At 36.2% G+C, this 15,217-nt stretch overlaps 2 protein-coding genes across 3 annotated transcripts in view; one reads left to right on the top strand and one right to left on the bottom strand.

Annotated features, from left to right (window-relative positions):
* Nucleotides 1-4,958, bottom strand: part of LOC124167170 (RNA-binding protein 25-like) — a 46,059-nt gene extending 41,101 nt beyond the window's left edge. The window contains exons 1-2 of one of the 2 annotated variants that reach the window (XM_046544986.1): nucleotides 4,380-4,958; nucleotides 2,404-2,498 (exon numbers count right to left, since the gene is read on the bottom strand). In XM_046544986.1, coding sequence (XP_046400942.1) covers nucleotides 2,404-2,498; nucleotides 4,380-4,471 — 187 coding nt within the window. In that variant the 5' untranslated portion in view covers nucleotides 4,472-4,958. The remainder of the gene's footprint in view (nucleotides 1-2,403; nucleotides 2,499-4,379) is intronic. The other variant, XM_046544987.1, reaches the window with a different exon arrangement.
* A 715-nt stretch (nucleotides 4,959-5,673) lies between these two features.
* LOC124166695 lies at nucleotides 5,674-14,528 on the top strand. Its single transcript, XM_046544343.1, has 7 exons — nucleotides 5,674-5,783; nucleotides 5,861-5,901; nucleotides 6,006-6,214; nucleotides 6,286-6,460; nucleotides 6,539-6,622; nucleotides 8,876-9,035; nucleotides 12,841-14,528. Exons 1-7 carry the CDS (start codon nucleotides 5,765-5,767, stop codon nucleotides 13,254-13,256), a joined length of 1,104 nt encoding a protein of 367 aa, XP_046400299.1. The 5' UTR covers nucleotides 5,674-5,764; the 3' UTR covers nucleotides 13,257-14,528.
* Nucleotides 14,529-15,217: the final 689 nt, after the last annotated feature.

Genomic DNA, 15,217 nt, shown 5'->3' with positions numbered 1-15,217 from the left:
ATGTAAGTAGGGAAGGATGGGGCTACAATGTTTAAGAAGTGATTTTTTGTGTGAAGTTCATTGCACAAATTTCACAGAAAATTGTACACTGCACTAATATTCAGGAAGAGAAATTCACTGAAAATAATTCCCAAAAAAGAGTTGCTAATGAAACAGACAAGGAAGAATTAGAATGCCTGAAACTGAACAACAGAATTTATTAGATTTGTGGAACCTCAGTTGATTAGGAGTAGAAATAAGCAATTTTCCCACGAGCCATAACATATTTAACTTTTTCCTTTGCTGTCTTCATAAAATGCTTCGTTTTTGGGAAAACTGTGCAAAAAATGAAAGTGAAGTAGCGCTGAAAACCATTTATGTAAAAGAAAGAGAAGAAAATAGCAGCTTATTCTGCTTTAGGAAGAAAGAAGCTCTGGTGTCCTGCATCCCAAAAAAGACAAAGAATGTATTCTTTCGCCAACTATGTGCACGAATTGGATTCTTTCATATCAAAAAATCCTAGAGGCATTGGAAATAAAAGAAAACCTGGAATATTAACCTATTATATCTGCACTAAAGGAGGTGTAGACAGAAATGATGAAATAAACAATACCTATTGTACTGACAGATACACCAGGAGATGGCCCATGGCCATCTTCTTTCATTTCCTAAGCACTGCTGTTATCAATGCATTCATACGCTTAGGGATATTAATCCACAGTCAAAATTGCTGCGTATATTTACTGTGAACGGTGTAAAAAAATAATGCGAGATACAAATTTGCTGAAAACTTGCAGTGGCTGCTTTAGAAGCAAATAAGTAGTTTTCATGATTCATTTTCTGCAATTTTTCAATGCAACTAAAAATTTCAATAGCACAAGTTTGGACTGTTACTGAAGACTGCAGTATTTATTAGTAAATAGTTTACCTTTATAATGCTGTTCATCATTTATGAATGGAGCAATTCAATAACCATAAGCAATCGTAATTTCTTCAAAAACTTTTGCACCAAGAATACATTTTTAGGAAATGATTCAATATCGGTAAGTAAGTAGTAGTATTTACCTAATACTAATAAAGGTCGATGTTGAAAATATGATGAGATACGGAGATAGATGTTTATAAGAGTACATGCCATGTATATATATCTCCATATTTCAACTGTATTACTTGGCTAAAATGAAAAAAATTAACTTGGACAATTTTTCCGGAGGAACTCAAACTGACTAATGGGAATCAGGACGTTAAAAAATATTTTCTTAAAAAAATAAAATCTAAGTAAATGATATAAAATTTTGAGCATTGAATGACTAAATAAACAAAAGATATTTCAAGATGTTAAGTTTTGAAAATATAAACAGGGAATCTTTTGAAGTGTCAGCGAGACCCCCATGTGACCATTTACGTTGGGAAAACGGGCTTGACTATCGCCGGGTTAACAAGACGACACACCAAACTGAAAAGCCAGAAAACCACGCCACTATCCCTTATGTCGCCGGCACCGGGGAAAGGATCTTAAAAGGGTTGTGAAGGACATTGTAACAAGATACAACTGGGTGACAAAAATAATCCAGATAATTCCGAGGTCTGAAGATAAGATCCCACAAAATATCCCTGAAGGGGTATACATATACCCATATCATGCAGAAAATCCCAGATCAGTAAGACATGTACGTCCATGAAGATCAGCATGCAGGAACACATGAGGGCACCACAGAATAATAAATTCAGCCTATCAGCAGTCACTAAGCATTCCTGGAGTGAATACTGTCACAACATAAAATTTGAGGAAGACAAAATTATTGCCAAGGAAATAGCATATTATCCCAGGCTGACAAGGCAATATTGAGATCATCATAATACCAAATAACTCATCGGGGAAGATGGATACCATCTGACTAATGCTTGGAAAAGAGTGTTCTGGAAAATGTCTACTACCAGCATAACAGCAAGAGAATAAGGGCTGCATAAACGCAGCCAAGATGCTGATATTAGCACCTCAACCTGAAAATGCCTTATGGAATTCCAGCAAAACTGTCATCAGCCTCTGATAACCAATGTGATGATAACCAGGAAGATCCACCAATCCGGAAATCCAAGAAAAATTATGGACTGACAATGAAATTACCCACGAAACTCCAAGCTATAATCACTTCAAATAAAATACCATTTGCTAAGCCAATACAACACAGCAATGCAACTCAATGATAAAGAAAGGAGTAATTGATATTACCAACCTGAGGGTAGTTAGCTGAATTGAAAAAATAACAATATCAATAGAATATTAACCTAGCACCCCACAAATTAAATTCTTCATATTGCTGGTGAAATGTACCATTACATTGGTAAATGGTAATTGGTAAAAAATGGTAAAATACCATTTACATTTACTAGATGTAATAGATCTAATAAAAATAAATTTACCACCAAGCCCCATATATGGCATCGTCATTGGTGGGACAGGTATTCCTGGTACCATAGGGGGTCGGCCGGGGAACGACATTACAAGGAGATCCACACTGGAAAAAAGGATTTTTGAACTTTAAATAAGGAAGTCCAACCTATGATCACTTGAATACATGAAATTAAAAGTACACTCATAAGAAAGAGAAAGTTTGAATAAAATTAAGCATGAGATAAAGTATGAACCTTACTAAAATTAATTATTACACAACTTGGCACATGAATGTAGGAAAATACAATTGATGTTAACAACAAGCAACTCATGCACATAATCAAAACGTAGCAGGCATTACTGTTTATTTGGTTAATTATTCATAGTGAAAATTATATTTACAAGCGTATGCTTCAAAACTTTACTTTTCATACATGTAAATGTTTGGGCAATAGAAATTTACCAGTAAAGCCAGGTATTGATGCAAAAATTGACTTGGAATATACTATTACTCCATGTTCAACTGATCAACTCAGAGTTTAAGGACACAGTCAGTAGATGCTAACCAGATTAAATTTGAAAGCACTGTTAAAATATATGTATATTAAATATTGAATTAAAAAAAGAAAAATTAAGCTTCAAGACTTATTCACAAAAGGAATACACTAAAGGATATCAAAATCAATATTGTCCAGAATTAATAGCAAACCATTCCACATACAAGTTAGTCAATTATTAAGCAGGCAAGCAAAATTAATCACATAATCAGACAACAAAAAATATCAATATGTAGTTAGACATCACAAACACTATTATAAAATGGAAACAAACACAAGGAAACAAAAAACATAATAACTGTACGCTGGAAAAGTGCAAAAAAAAAGCCATTTTATCCACATCCTACTCAGCACAGCCCTCTAAATAAACTAGTATCTTTGAACACTTAACTGCGTAATTTTTACAGTGTAAAATATAGTAAGGCTACATTTTATCCTAGCAAAGAAGCCGTGAAAAAAGTGAATATGCAACATTAAAACCTTTCTAACTCTTACAACAAAACTATATTTTTCAGGAAAATCGATAACTACTGGTTTGATTGGAACTTCTCATCTATGTCAGTCGATATCCACAATTTTTCCAAGGTTTCACTGCTGATGACATTATGCAAAAAGAAAAAGCGATAAAAAAATTGTATTACTTGCCTAAAGCCAAAATGACTTCGTACATTATCAAAAGAGAGTTCTTCAGTTCATTTACAACATATAACAACATCGTTAAGATAATAATCCACACACAATTGCAAAATAAAAATGTTTTCAATTTAGCTCATACACAAGCGATTAAATGCAACAACATTTTTAAATGTAAAGCAAAGTTAATTCCAAGGAACTTAATAGGCATTGATAGGCATACAAAAAATGTCACAATCATTTTATGAGGAAACAAATATGCCACCATTTCATCAGAGAGCTGACACTAATACTATATAAGAACAGTGACGTGATTTACCATAAGCAATATTAATATCATTGCATTTTTTGTTCAAGCACCGCCTAAAGAAAAGGTCACATAAATAACACCACTTCTAACATAAGGGGAGAGTAAATTACAGTAGCTCTTCGTTTCCCAGTAACTCTAATATCCAGCAAGGTAAGTAGAGCACGATCACATCGGCATGACTTCGTTATATTACTCCTAGTCCCAAGCAATTTTGAGGAGAGACAAATAGTGGGGAATTATTACACAAGACACCATGAAGACGTTCAGACAGATACGCCAAGTTCTGGGTCAAGGAAAAGAATCACCATGATTATTTAACAAAGCCAGACAAAGCTGTTCAGATATATTTCACTCTGAACTATCGACAGAAAGCCACTCAAAATCAAAGGTTACTAATTCAGTATTTCATGAGACTTAATTACATGGTAAAGGCATAGTTTCTATAAAGCAAACGGTAAGGGGAGCTTTAAGGATCTATCACTTTTCACAAAATGTTGCTATTTACCTGCTTCCTCCCGGGGTTGAGATGTATTGAAGGTTGTTTGTCTCATTTAATGATGAGCTGGCGTTCAAGAATTCACTTGGAATTCTGGACATCTTAAACGCAAACAATCTAAAATCAGAACGTAACTAAATTCAATTTCCCCAACTCGATGTTCTCGGAGAGAATAGCTAAGCTTTACAACAGGTAATGTTATGCTTCGACTCATTACCTTCGAGACCTTATCAAAGCTAGAATATCACGTTGATAAGTAAACGCCTGATACTGTCAAAAATATTATTCGCCTGTGAAAATTGCGCGAATTCGACCGTGATCCTTCTAAGGCGATTCGTACCTCTTCCTAGTCCCGTGAAGATCGTCCATTGGAAAGAATCGGCACGCTAGCATCAGCCGTCCATTAAGGTCTAGCTACAACCAATTAAGAGATCATAACTAACTACGACAAGCTTTCCATACCTGTGACGAGAACCAAGACCGCAATATGCCCTTTAATCCAGAAACTGCAAGTTTTTCACACTACACAATACACGTAACAGTTTGACGACCAACTTTTCAATATGGCGAGAACCCCATTAGTTCCCAGATTTGCTCAATATTGTTGCCGGCGTTGCCGGCAGTGAGGGCCACCTTACATTTTTTGACTCTAGGTAGCAGCACATAAAAATGGCGGGCAGGTGGCTGGTGATTTCTCGCAAACATATGATTTAGGCAACTTTGATCTACGTGTGGCTCCTTGAATTGCAAATATCTATGAAAGCGTTGAAAATCTCAGTAACAGAAAGGGAAAATGCAGATAAATACTCGACAGAATTAATTTTTATTGACGCATATTATATTTATCTAAGAGAAAAATGTAGTCCTCACATATAAACTTTGAATATTCAGCGCAGCAAGCTTGTTAACCGCCTTTTAATTTAATTCCTGGTTACTTTTTTCCGATGCCATCAGTATAATGTTGCCATATCTAATTTTATATCGTTTAATTTTTCTTTTTTTTGTCAAGAAATCTTAAACTTGATTATTTAAATTGTGGCGTTCTCTGATTTTTTATATGGGAAATTTTTTTCATGTCATTGATTGAATGATATAATTGTTTATGGAGAGTAGATAGTTTGGAGTAGAGTATGCTCGAATTGCAGTAAAATAATATTTAATTTTTTAAATATTTTTTGAGACGCAAATTATTTCGCATCGCTGATTTCCGAAATCTTCTTTCAGGATTTATCGCGCTAGAGCAAACCGAGTTTTGTATTTGGCGGTATGTTATTTTTGCAACTACCTATCAAGCACCACCTATCGGTGGAGTTGGGAATGTAAATTGACGTGTATAAATGTTTGGAATCCGAAGTACAACTCAATCAGCTAAATTATTAAATTAGCCTCTACTCATGGATCATAGAAGAAATGGTAACTGTGTTTTGGAACATTATCGGTGATCTAAGTATAGATTTTTAAGTGTATCTAATTTGCTTTTCAAAACTCAGCATTTTTTCGGGTAATGGCAGAAAGAACCACAATATGCAAGGTATGTTTATAATTTTACCAGTAGTTTCTCTATTATCATTAATTTGGCGAAAGCTGAGTTTTCCTTTGATATTTTTGCAATCCGTATGACTATTATTACTTCAGGAGTGCGGATGTATCTGCAAAAATTGCCTTGACCACTCTACGCTCCATTTGCATGTTGAAATTGAAAACTTGAAACAAAGGCTCCTGGAAAGAGACCATCATATTGTGAATATGGAAACGAATTTCCTTACGGAAGCAGAAAAATTTCCCAACGGGGAGTACGCAGCACTTTCGGAAGAGTTACTAGCTTGGCAGGAGAAATATAGCAGGTAGCTGTTGGTATGAAAACTTCTAACGCTGGTTATATATTCAGTAATTAACTGTGTCTTTTAATCTTTAGGTTGTACGAAGCTCACAAGAAGTTACAAAAAGTTAATCAAAATCTGGAAGACAAGCTATTAAAGATCGTAGACAAGTTTGAAACTGACAAAACATCGTTGACACGGGATATTACCCACCTAACGCAGACCCTGGTCGAGGGTCGTGCTAAAATTACTCATCTTCAAGATGAAAATGTGAGTATCTGCGTAATTATATTGTTTGCGAATTAAAGTAATTGTTATGGAAATCTAATATGTTATTCTTTATTACAGGAGAGATACAGGAACGATGTTAACTTAGCCATACAGTTACTGCAGTGCAAGCCATCAAATTTCGTCTCTCAAAAGTTTGATTCCGTGAGTAATGTTTATGGCTTAATGCAAACTCTCCGGTATGCCTGGAAATTCATGCCCTTTTATAATTACGTATATTTTTTGGAATCATGTACGCGGCAAATATATTCAGTGTCTGCTACCTCTCTTTTTGGCACATCATTTTTGAATGAATCTTTCTCCCGGATGTGGAACTAGTGACAGGCGAACGGTTGCAAAGAAATGAGGTGGACAGGATGGTTATAAATGCATAGGTTTCAGTATATTTTGTGGTAAAAGTAAGCATCCGATGTTGCTGCGGATGCTTAAAGATTCGAGGTTCAAGCTTATAGAGCGCTGGTCATGGTGCGAATGTTCCTTCAGTGGCGTAGCTTGGAATTTCGTACGGGGTGCGGGGTGGTCCATAACCGTGGGGGAAAATTTTTCAAAAACAGAGAGTACTAAGTAGAGGTTTTTAAACTAAATATAACACTTTTAATTATTGAAAAAACTTCATTTGTGGAAAAAATTGATTGTTTGAGGTGTAACTTGGTGAAAGCGATTCATTATTAACATTAAAAAGAAGAACTCTGTGCTTTCACATTAATATTTATTCACAAATTTACGACCATGGTTTCAATGTTACACATCATCATCAGGTGGACTCTACAGAGGTCCATCACATCCTTTTATACCAGGCTAGGAGGGGGGGAGGAAGGTAACTAGGTTGAATGGATTGGTCAACAGAGAAGAGGGAGGGGGAAAGAACTTAGTCATACAGTAGAAAAAAGTTAGGGGGAGGCTCTCTTAGGGAGGGTATGGCAGGTGGAGGGGGGTGGTTCAGGTGAGAGAGAGGCCGAAGAGTTCGTCATGTCATTAGCCCAGGAATTTAGGAGTGGGAGGCTTGAAAGAGGGGAGTGGGAGTCATACAAAAATTCATTTACAATGTTGTCATTGGAACGTACATGCTGCAAAATTTCCATCTGTTCCAAAGCATCTAATCTAGGTCCTTTAGGTTCAAAATGAAGCACTTCAAAAACGAAATCACTTTGATGATTGTTATCTAATAAATGCATAGCAAATTGTGAAGTAGTCTTTTTATTTCTCAGGCAGGCTTGGTGTTCTTTCACCCGTTCTTGAAATTGTCGCCCCGTTAGCCCAACACACACCGCATTCACATTTTTAACCTATACACCCCACTCCTTTCTTCTCTTGGGATGGAATCTTTTGTGAGGGAAAGAATGTTCCTGAGGTTGGATTTATTGTCAAACGCAACTGTAATTTTATCCTTAGGCACCTTTTTGTAAATCTTCGGCCCTATGTCCATTAAAAAAGGATTCTACGCCATTTGGCTGTGGATTCTTGTTGCGTTTGGGATCCATAAATTTCTCCCACTGCTTGTTTTTTTTTGTGCTAATTTCATTTGTGGAAGAAATATTTTGTAAATTCATGATTTTTCAATATTTTTTCTTTTATCTAGGAAAATAATTGTGTTCTTATATTTCTGGGGGGTCCAGACCTTGAGGTCTCCCCCTTCACTGGCTATGCCACTGAGTTGCTTCATTAATCTAAAGGCCACTGAAAGTAGAAAATCACAGATAAATTCAGGTTTTCTTCCTTATTTAAGCTGGCTCAATTTGTCTCTTCTCTCTAAAGAATGCCTTTGCAGCTTTCAATATTTTGAGCTAATCTTTGGCTACCTCTGCCTTTCACCGAGTTGACAATTTCTCATATCCTGTTTTTGGTTTAATTTGCTGATTTGGCCTAATCTGGGAAATTTGATCATGTCCTTAAATGTGAATAATTCAAGAGAATTTTGAAATAGAAGCTCCTATCTTTTCTGTGGATAATCATTGATTGAATTTTTCTGCTCATAATTAACTGCCCGAACTTCCCATTTTTAATTTTTGTGTTGATAAGTTTTTCAGGTAAAGGAAGTTACCTTTTAAAATGGCCTTTGGTGATCTAGTTCATGCCGTATTATGATAGGAATATGTATGTATGGCTAGGCTATATAGGCTAGGCTAAATTATATATGTAATGTCTAATTAGAACTTTTTTCTTGAAATAAGTTTGTTTTTTTGTGAGGGGATATGTGCTATGCATAAGATTTGCATGTTGATATAGCGTGTAATGCATTATAAAATACGGTGTGGTTTAATGTGTCATCAAGCATTCTACAGAAATAAATTTTTCTTTATTTTTCATCAAGTAGTGAGGCTAATTTCATTTCGTATTCCAGAGAATGTCAAATATTGTTTAAAAAATGGAGGAAAATACAATTTTTTAAATTTCCAGTTGCCTGGAGAGTTGCAGCAAAAAGTGAAGACATACATGACACAGAAGAAACGGGAAGTTGGTGGAATGCAAAGTAAACCTGAAATGAAGACAATAAAGGTGCCAATTCCAACATTCCCCCCTACAGCAATGGTATATTCAGTGAATAAAACCCAAGTTGGTAAGGATATTTTCTTTGTTATTTTGATCATTCAAACTTAAAGGGAAGGTATTCACTGAAGGTGCCTGTTCATGTTGCAGGAGATTGTACTGCTGCTAGTAGAAAAATTATTGGCGTAAAATTTTCTGATCATAATTTTATCATAATATCTTCTAATTTTCTCTTAGTCTGGTCAGTTCAACCGACCAACTACCGAGAAAACTGAAAGTATTATCATAAATACTGGTAGCCAGCTTCCAGTTTTTGTGTATAAAGGTTGAATTCATTTAGTATTATCAAACAATACCAAAATGGGTGATATTGTGCAATCGTATTGTTGATTCTCGTTCAAAGGTCTCATTTAATTAAGTGCAAGGATTAATTATTTCAGACAACTGTAATCCCACATTTTGTCCAACCTTAATTATTTAATTTCCTTTAAATAAAATGTCAAAAAGGCTCTGTTACAAGAAAAACGGCCTCCATATTAACTTCATAGTGGATCTAAAAAATTGTTTGTGTTGCTATGACTCTGTAACTAAGAGTTGCAACCCCATGTTTATAGCCAAAAAAAGCTTAAAGGCCTGGTTACACGATACATTAGAATTAAGGATGAGTCTGTTCTTAAATTTTTTCGGTTCTCGGTATCGGTCTGATTCTCCCCATCGGTTCTCGATACTCGGTTCCATGGATGAACTCTTATGTTCTGAATTAATGGCAAATTTAAATGAACTACCGCAAAAAGTGAATGAAAACGATTTCACTAAAGATGTAAATTAGCAAGAAAGCTCTGTAAAAAAAACTTAAGATCATCTCAATAATTTTTATGCCAAGCAAAAAGTTTAAATAACACGTTGTTATAGAATACATGAGCGACCAGTATGTGACAATACACCAGGCAGCCACTGGCTCTTTTTCCAGCTTTTGATTCAACGTTCAACATTTTTACCCTATCTGGGTATAATCTATCCTTTTTTTGGGAGAAATATTGTCTTGAAGAGGTGTTCACTGAAAACAGTAGTGGTCGATGTTGATTTTGAAGGGCCGCGCAGGATATGCTTAGAGTACAATATACATACTTCACTGTCAAATTTCTTATAGCCTCAACAATAAACTTCTTGACACACCAGTACAGCGACACCGTGGATAAACTGGGTGGCCGAGAGTTAACGCAAAATTGCAATGCAGTGTTGCATTCTGCAGGATAACCATACCTTTTGATGCCTCACGTAGCTTTATAAACTTACAAACAAACTCCTGGAGCGCATCTTCCTCGTATGTAGAAGAATTACTGGTTATGTACATGATTCAATCGTAAGAGCACTTTCAGACGAAACGATTTTCCGCCGGCCGCCGTTCACAGCTCACAGCGTTGCAGAGAGTTGTCTCCGGTCGTCTCTTCTGAAAGCCACCTGAATTTCATGGAATGGCTGACAGAGGCGTTTCATCTCAAAGGGGACTCCATGTACCAATGTCTACATTTCATGCCGTAGACAGCGCATAGCTGGGCCAAATGGGTGCCGTGTCGTCAACAGTGCAATTTGAAGATGTCCATAGAGAGCAATGGTAAGTCGAAAGAACGGTGCCGTGCCGTGGACGGCGGCAGGCATAAAGTCAGCTCGTTTAAAAGCGGCCTAAGCGGCTGTGGCTATGGAATTGTTACAATTTCGGCGAGAGCGACAAGCTGACAAACCTTAAATGCGCGAATTAGCGAGCTACTTTCAAAAGAAAAAAAAGTAGTAGCCATGCAATCGGAAGGTAATATATGCTTTTTTTAATCTCTTTTCACTTTTTGGCCTTAAATACGCTGCAGAACATTTGGGCGCCAAATTCAAATCCTTGCGACCATTTCGAGCCGGTTCCAAAGTACCGACTTTATGCGACCGGTTCTCGATACCATTTCCACAGCCAAGAACCAGCGGTACAGAGAACCGGGAACCAGAACCGACCCATCTCAAAATAGAATATACAAGAATCTGTGCATTTTTCTGAATGGTTTCTTAAATAGATTCTTGTGCATTTACATGGAAAAGATCCACTAGTAGGTGGTTACACGGTACATTTATTCTGACAAGTTTGTTAACATTTTCAAATGTGCACAAAATATTTCAACTCTGGTTGCATTATATAAATCAATAGGAACATGCACGAGTTTTTAAAAGTATTAGAATAAGAAGTTCCCTACCTCAAATGTACTCGCCAAAAATTTTGTGAATGAATAATGTTTTTTAGATGAGGTATGATTCTTAAAAATTAATCTTCATCAACTGCTTGAAAACATCATCGGAGGATGTGCGCATCACGGCAGGGTATCCACTGATGACAGACTGAGGAAGTGGATGGAAAATCTGTCAATGTAGGAGCTCAAATGCAAATTTGGCAATTATAATTGCTGTTTTAACACCAAACTGCAGATTGTGATATGTTAGGTTGCTAAGGCATTGTTGAAATAAGTGAAGGGGATTGTTTTAGGAGATTTGGAAAGATTAAATTAAAATAAGTTGATTGCAGATTGTTATCTACGTTACACACCTACATAATTTTCTTAATGAATTAAGTGTGTTTCAGCATGGATCTTCAATAGAAAAACATGTGAAAACCATTAAAATTGTGTATAGTACCCTGTTGCTCAGTACCTCTATTTCCTCGCTGAAGGTTTTTGCTAGTGTCCCAAAGGACAAAAATAAGAGAAGAAACTGGTTGATGACCTATATAATGGAGTGAAATACATTATCTATATTGTCAGTGGGATATTCTCAACGTAAGTTCTCTTGAGTATGGGTTACCATATGGTTTTATTGAGTCACCAGTTTTTCTCAGATGGTCACCAAATTTAGGATGTATCACTTATTTTATCTTGTAGACAACCCAATAAATGTACCTATTATTTTGCACTTTGTAGGAGTAAATATAAAGGATGGTGACTGTTCACGAGAATAAACACTGATTACAATTAAACCCCGGGGAAAAATAAGAAATGCAACGGGCAGCCTGCCACTCGACGCGCGGAGCCCCTAATAAGGAACATTCACAATTCTGTGGTATCATTCTCTTTTGCTGATATGGTAGGATAATAGTGTTCCATAATAAAAGCACACTCGCAAAATTTCCCGTGCCCTGCAGCCCTCTGAGGTGAGATATCTGTAACCAAAGTTCGGCTACATGCCACCCATTTTGAGACAAGGGGCCCCTCACTCACATGCCGTCATTGCAGCTAGGCATCCCTGCTGTCAAGCACTTCGGGGAAGGCCCGGGGGCAAGCTGGGCATTGGTGGTCTACTATCTTGTCACTGACTGATTTGTAGACGTAGCAATAACAAATGTTTTACAGCAGGGGTCTTCAATTTACTAGGCCACAAGGGCCACATTCCAAGTTCCGAATTGCCCCGTGGGCCGGATAACAAATTTGCCGATGACTGAAGTATTCGATACCAACGTCTACTGAAGTATCCGGTGGCGTATTTCTTATTTACGAATTTGAAGGCACTTTGACGTGAAGTGTAGCGCTGCAATGCTCCTAGCGGCGTCTCACGGAGTTAAACGAGCGAGAATCGCGCGCTACTTGAAACGAGTGCCAGGCCGGATGAAAGCCCTCCGCAGGTCGTATTTTGGAGACCCCTGTTTTAGAGGAATTTTTGATAGGGCCTAAATTTGTATGTACACCCTTGAGGCTCCTATTTCTTGTTACTACACAAAAAGGGACTTGTTTTTGTTGATGATTTAAGCAAATTATAGTGTAATAAAAGTTATGTTTGAGGGAGCTTTAATTTGTGGCTTGCCTTACAGGGTTGATTACTACTGGTGATAAGTTAATATTTATTTTCAGAGAGAGATTCAGCTCAAACAAAATCTGCTACTGATGGTATTGATATTGTGTCTGCAGCCATAATGGCTAAAGTGCTTGAAGAAAGGGAGAGAGAAAGGTGTCAAAGAAGACATTGTGATACTTGTCAGTGCATAAAACAGAGTGAAAAGGTTATGTCGCAAGCTAGTGGTGAAATATCAACACATCATCCTAGTCAAGGAATTCAGGGTCGCCAAAATATTCTTTTGGAGGGAATAACACCATATAAGGACTGGAATACAGGTGCATCTCATAGTCCTATGGTACATGACACTCGGTCCCCTCCTTCTGAAGATGGAGACCATACATGGAGGCAATCATCTCGTGAAGCCAATTACACTGCGAGGTCATCAGAACAACGACTGCGTTCTCTGTTGCCTGCAGAGACTGAAATTTAGTTTTGATATTTTTACAGAAGGGTTATGTTCTGCACAAATGGTATTTGCCATAAGGTAGAAATGGCGTTAAACCAAAAGAAATAAGATACCAAAGCAGTTACCAGTGCTATTTTGAGTGATATTGATCTTCAGGACCACTACAACATTTGAGTCGTGTAACAAATGTTCTGGATAACTTTTGTAGAGAATAAGAATGGATGCCGACTTCCTCAATTTTTGTATGCCTATTAATATTAATGGTGTGATGTTGTTGAGTGTGTCTACTTTATACATGTGCTTCAATTCAATGCACAAACCTGAATGATCAGTCTGGGGTGATAAATCATCTGAAATGGATTTTGCAATGGGAGGTTTTATTTTTCAAATTTTTATTTTGTACATAAAAACATTTTTAGATCAGAAGTAGTGCATATGAGTTTTAAAATTGTTCTTCCGAATCGTAAGACTGACTCTTTAACTTAAAACTTAAAAATAAAATGAGAAGTATACAATCAGAAAATCTATTTGCTCACTGATAGATGCATTTGTTGAATCTTCCTTCATATTCCTAATTAATATTCACCTTTGTTCAATTCAAACTAGAGCGACAATTTATAAGGATTGGAAGCACCTATGGCTTGGCTTGTAACAGCTCCTTCTGCTTTTTTTTTTCGTGGGCAAGCAACTTTGCTTGCTGCTGAAGGCCTTGCATTAATTTCGCTACATATTTCAATTCTCTTTAGCTATAATTGGCAAGGCCTTGCCATTTCCATTTAAAAAATTCAATCCATATGAATCTGAGATGTCAATTTCCTCGCGGGTCTCACTCATTGCCTTTTTGGTGAGAAGTTTGGAATCCTCATTGTACACAGATCCTCTTTTCCTGAGGTAATGGTGGTTATTAATTGTTGAGAATGCAGGCCTTTATCAGTAGGTGTACATTTAATACAAACTCCTCCTGTGATTTCTGAGGGTACGTGAGATCCTATATTCTGACAAATAATAGATCTAAATTAATTGGATGTGGATTCATTTTAAAGGTGTTATTCTAAGTGCTGTACTCTTAAGTAATATCTCTTTTAAGGGCTTATATTTATGTAAAGCTATTTAAGTCAGACTTAATGTTATATTTACTTTAGGCTGTATGAGATTATCGATTCGGAAACTATAGGGATTGGCAATAGATGGTAATTATTGTGATGGATTGGAAATTGTCATTACCAGATGGTGATTTCTCTTTTTACCAGAAGAGTATTTTCTTTTATATTTGCACAGTTATTAGACTCATTTTTATTTTTAAAGGTTAATTTTGTGAATAGTTCAATATGATGAATAACTGAAATTTAATGCACATTATTTGTTTAAATATTCCTGACTATATGTAAAATTTTCTGTTTTTATTCATTCAATGTAATAGGAAAAAATAATTGATCCTACCGAGCATCATTTTATTCATATGTTTTAAAAATGATTTTGATGTTTTGTTTAAATTTATTTATTTTGTTGTCAGTTGTGTATTTTAATAAATTGTTATTTTATTGGAAATGATTCCAATTATTTAAGCCTTACCAAAATTTTATGCCTGCTTTCAAAAAAAGTATTTTTTGCATTCCATTCACAAGTAGGCCTTGGCATAGGTATATTTATGCTTCAAATTCACAAGTTGCCCATCAAAAGTGTTTTATTTAAAATTTCAATTTAAGACAACTTGTACCCACAGCATGTAGCATGATGAATCTCTCTGATAATCATGAATTCTGGATAATTTAATAGTCCACAGAGTGTACCAGAATGCCAAAGTTCCATAATTTTATCCATTTCAGGCCCCGTGCATTTTTTCTCATTGCAATGATGAGGGATTCCCTTGAAAAATGTGTGCATATAATTCATAAGGGAAATAGTATCCAAGTATGTGAGATCAGTGTCTGGAGTGTGTCCTCTTATTCAAGGGTTCTGATTGAAAAACCAAGTGAATCCTAGTG

The sequence above is a fragment of the Ischnura elegans genome, chromosome 10, assembly GCF_921293095.1.
Source record: "Ischnura elegans chromosome 10, ioIscEleg1.1, whole genome shotgun sequence".
Lineage (NCBI taxonomy): Eukaryota > Metazoa > Arthropoda > Insecta > Odonata > Coenagrionidae > Ischnura > Ischnura elegans.
Note: the sequence above shows the minus strand (reverse complement) of the source record. Positions and strands in the feature narration are given on the sequence as shown.

Coding starts and splice junctions, on each gene's coding strand:
- LOC124166695 (XM_046544343.1), top strand. Junction 5,902..6,005: donor AAAGAACCACAATATGCAAG/GTATGTTTATAA, acceptor TTATTACTTCAG/GAGTGCGGATGTATCTGCAA. Junction 6,623..8,875: donor TCTCTCAAAAGTTTGATTCC/GTGAGTAATGTT, acceptor TTAAATTTCCAG/TTGCCTGGAGAGTTGCAGCA.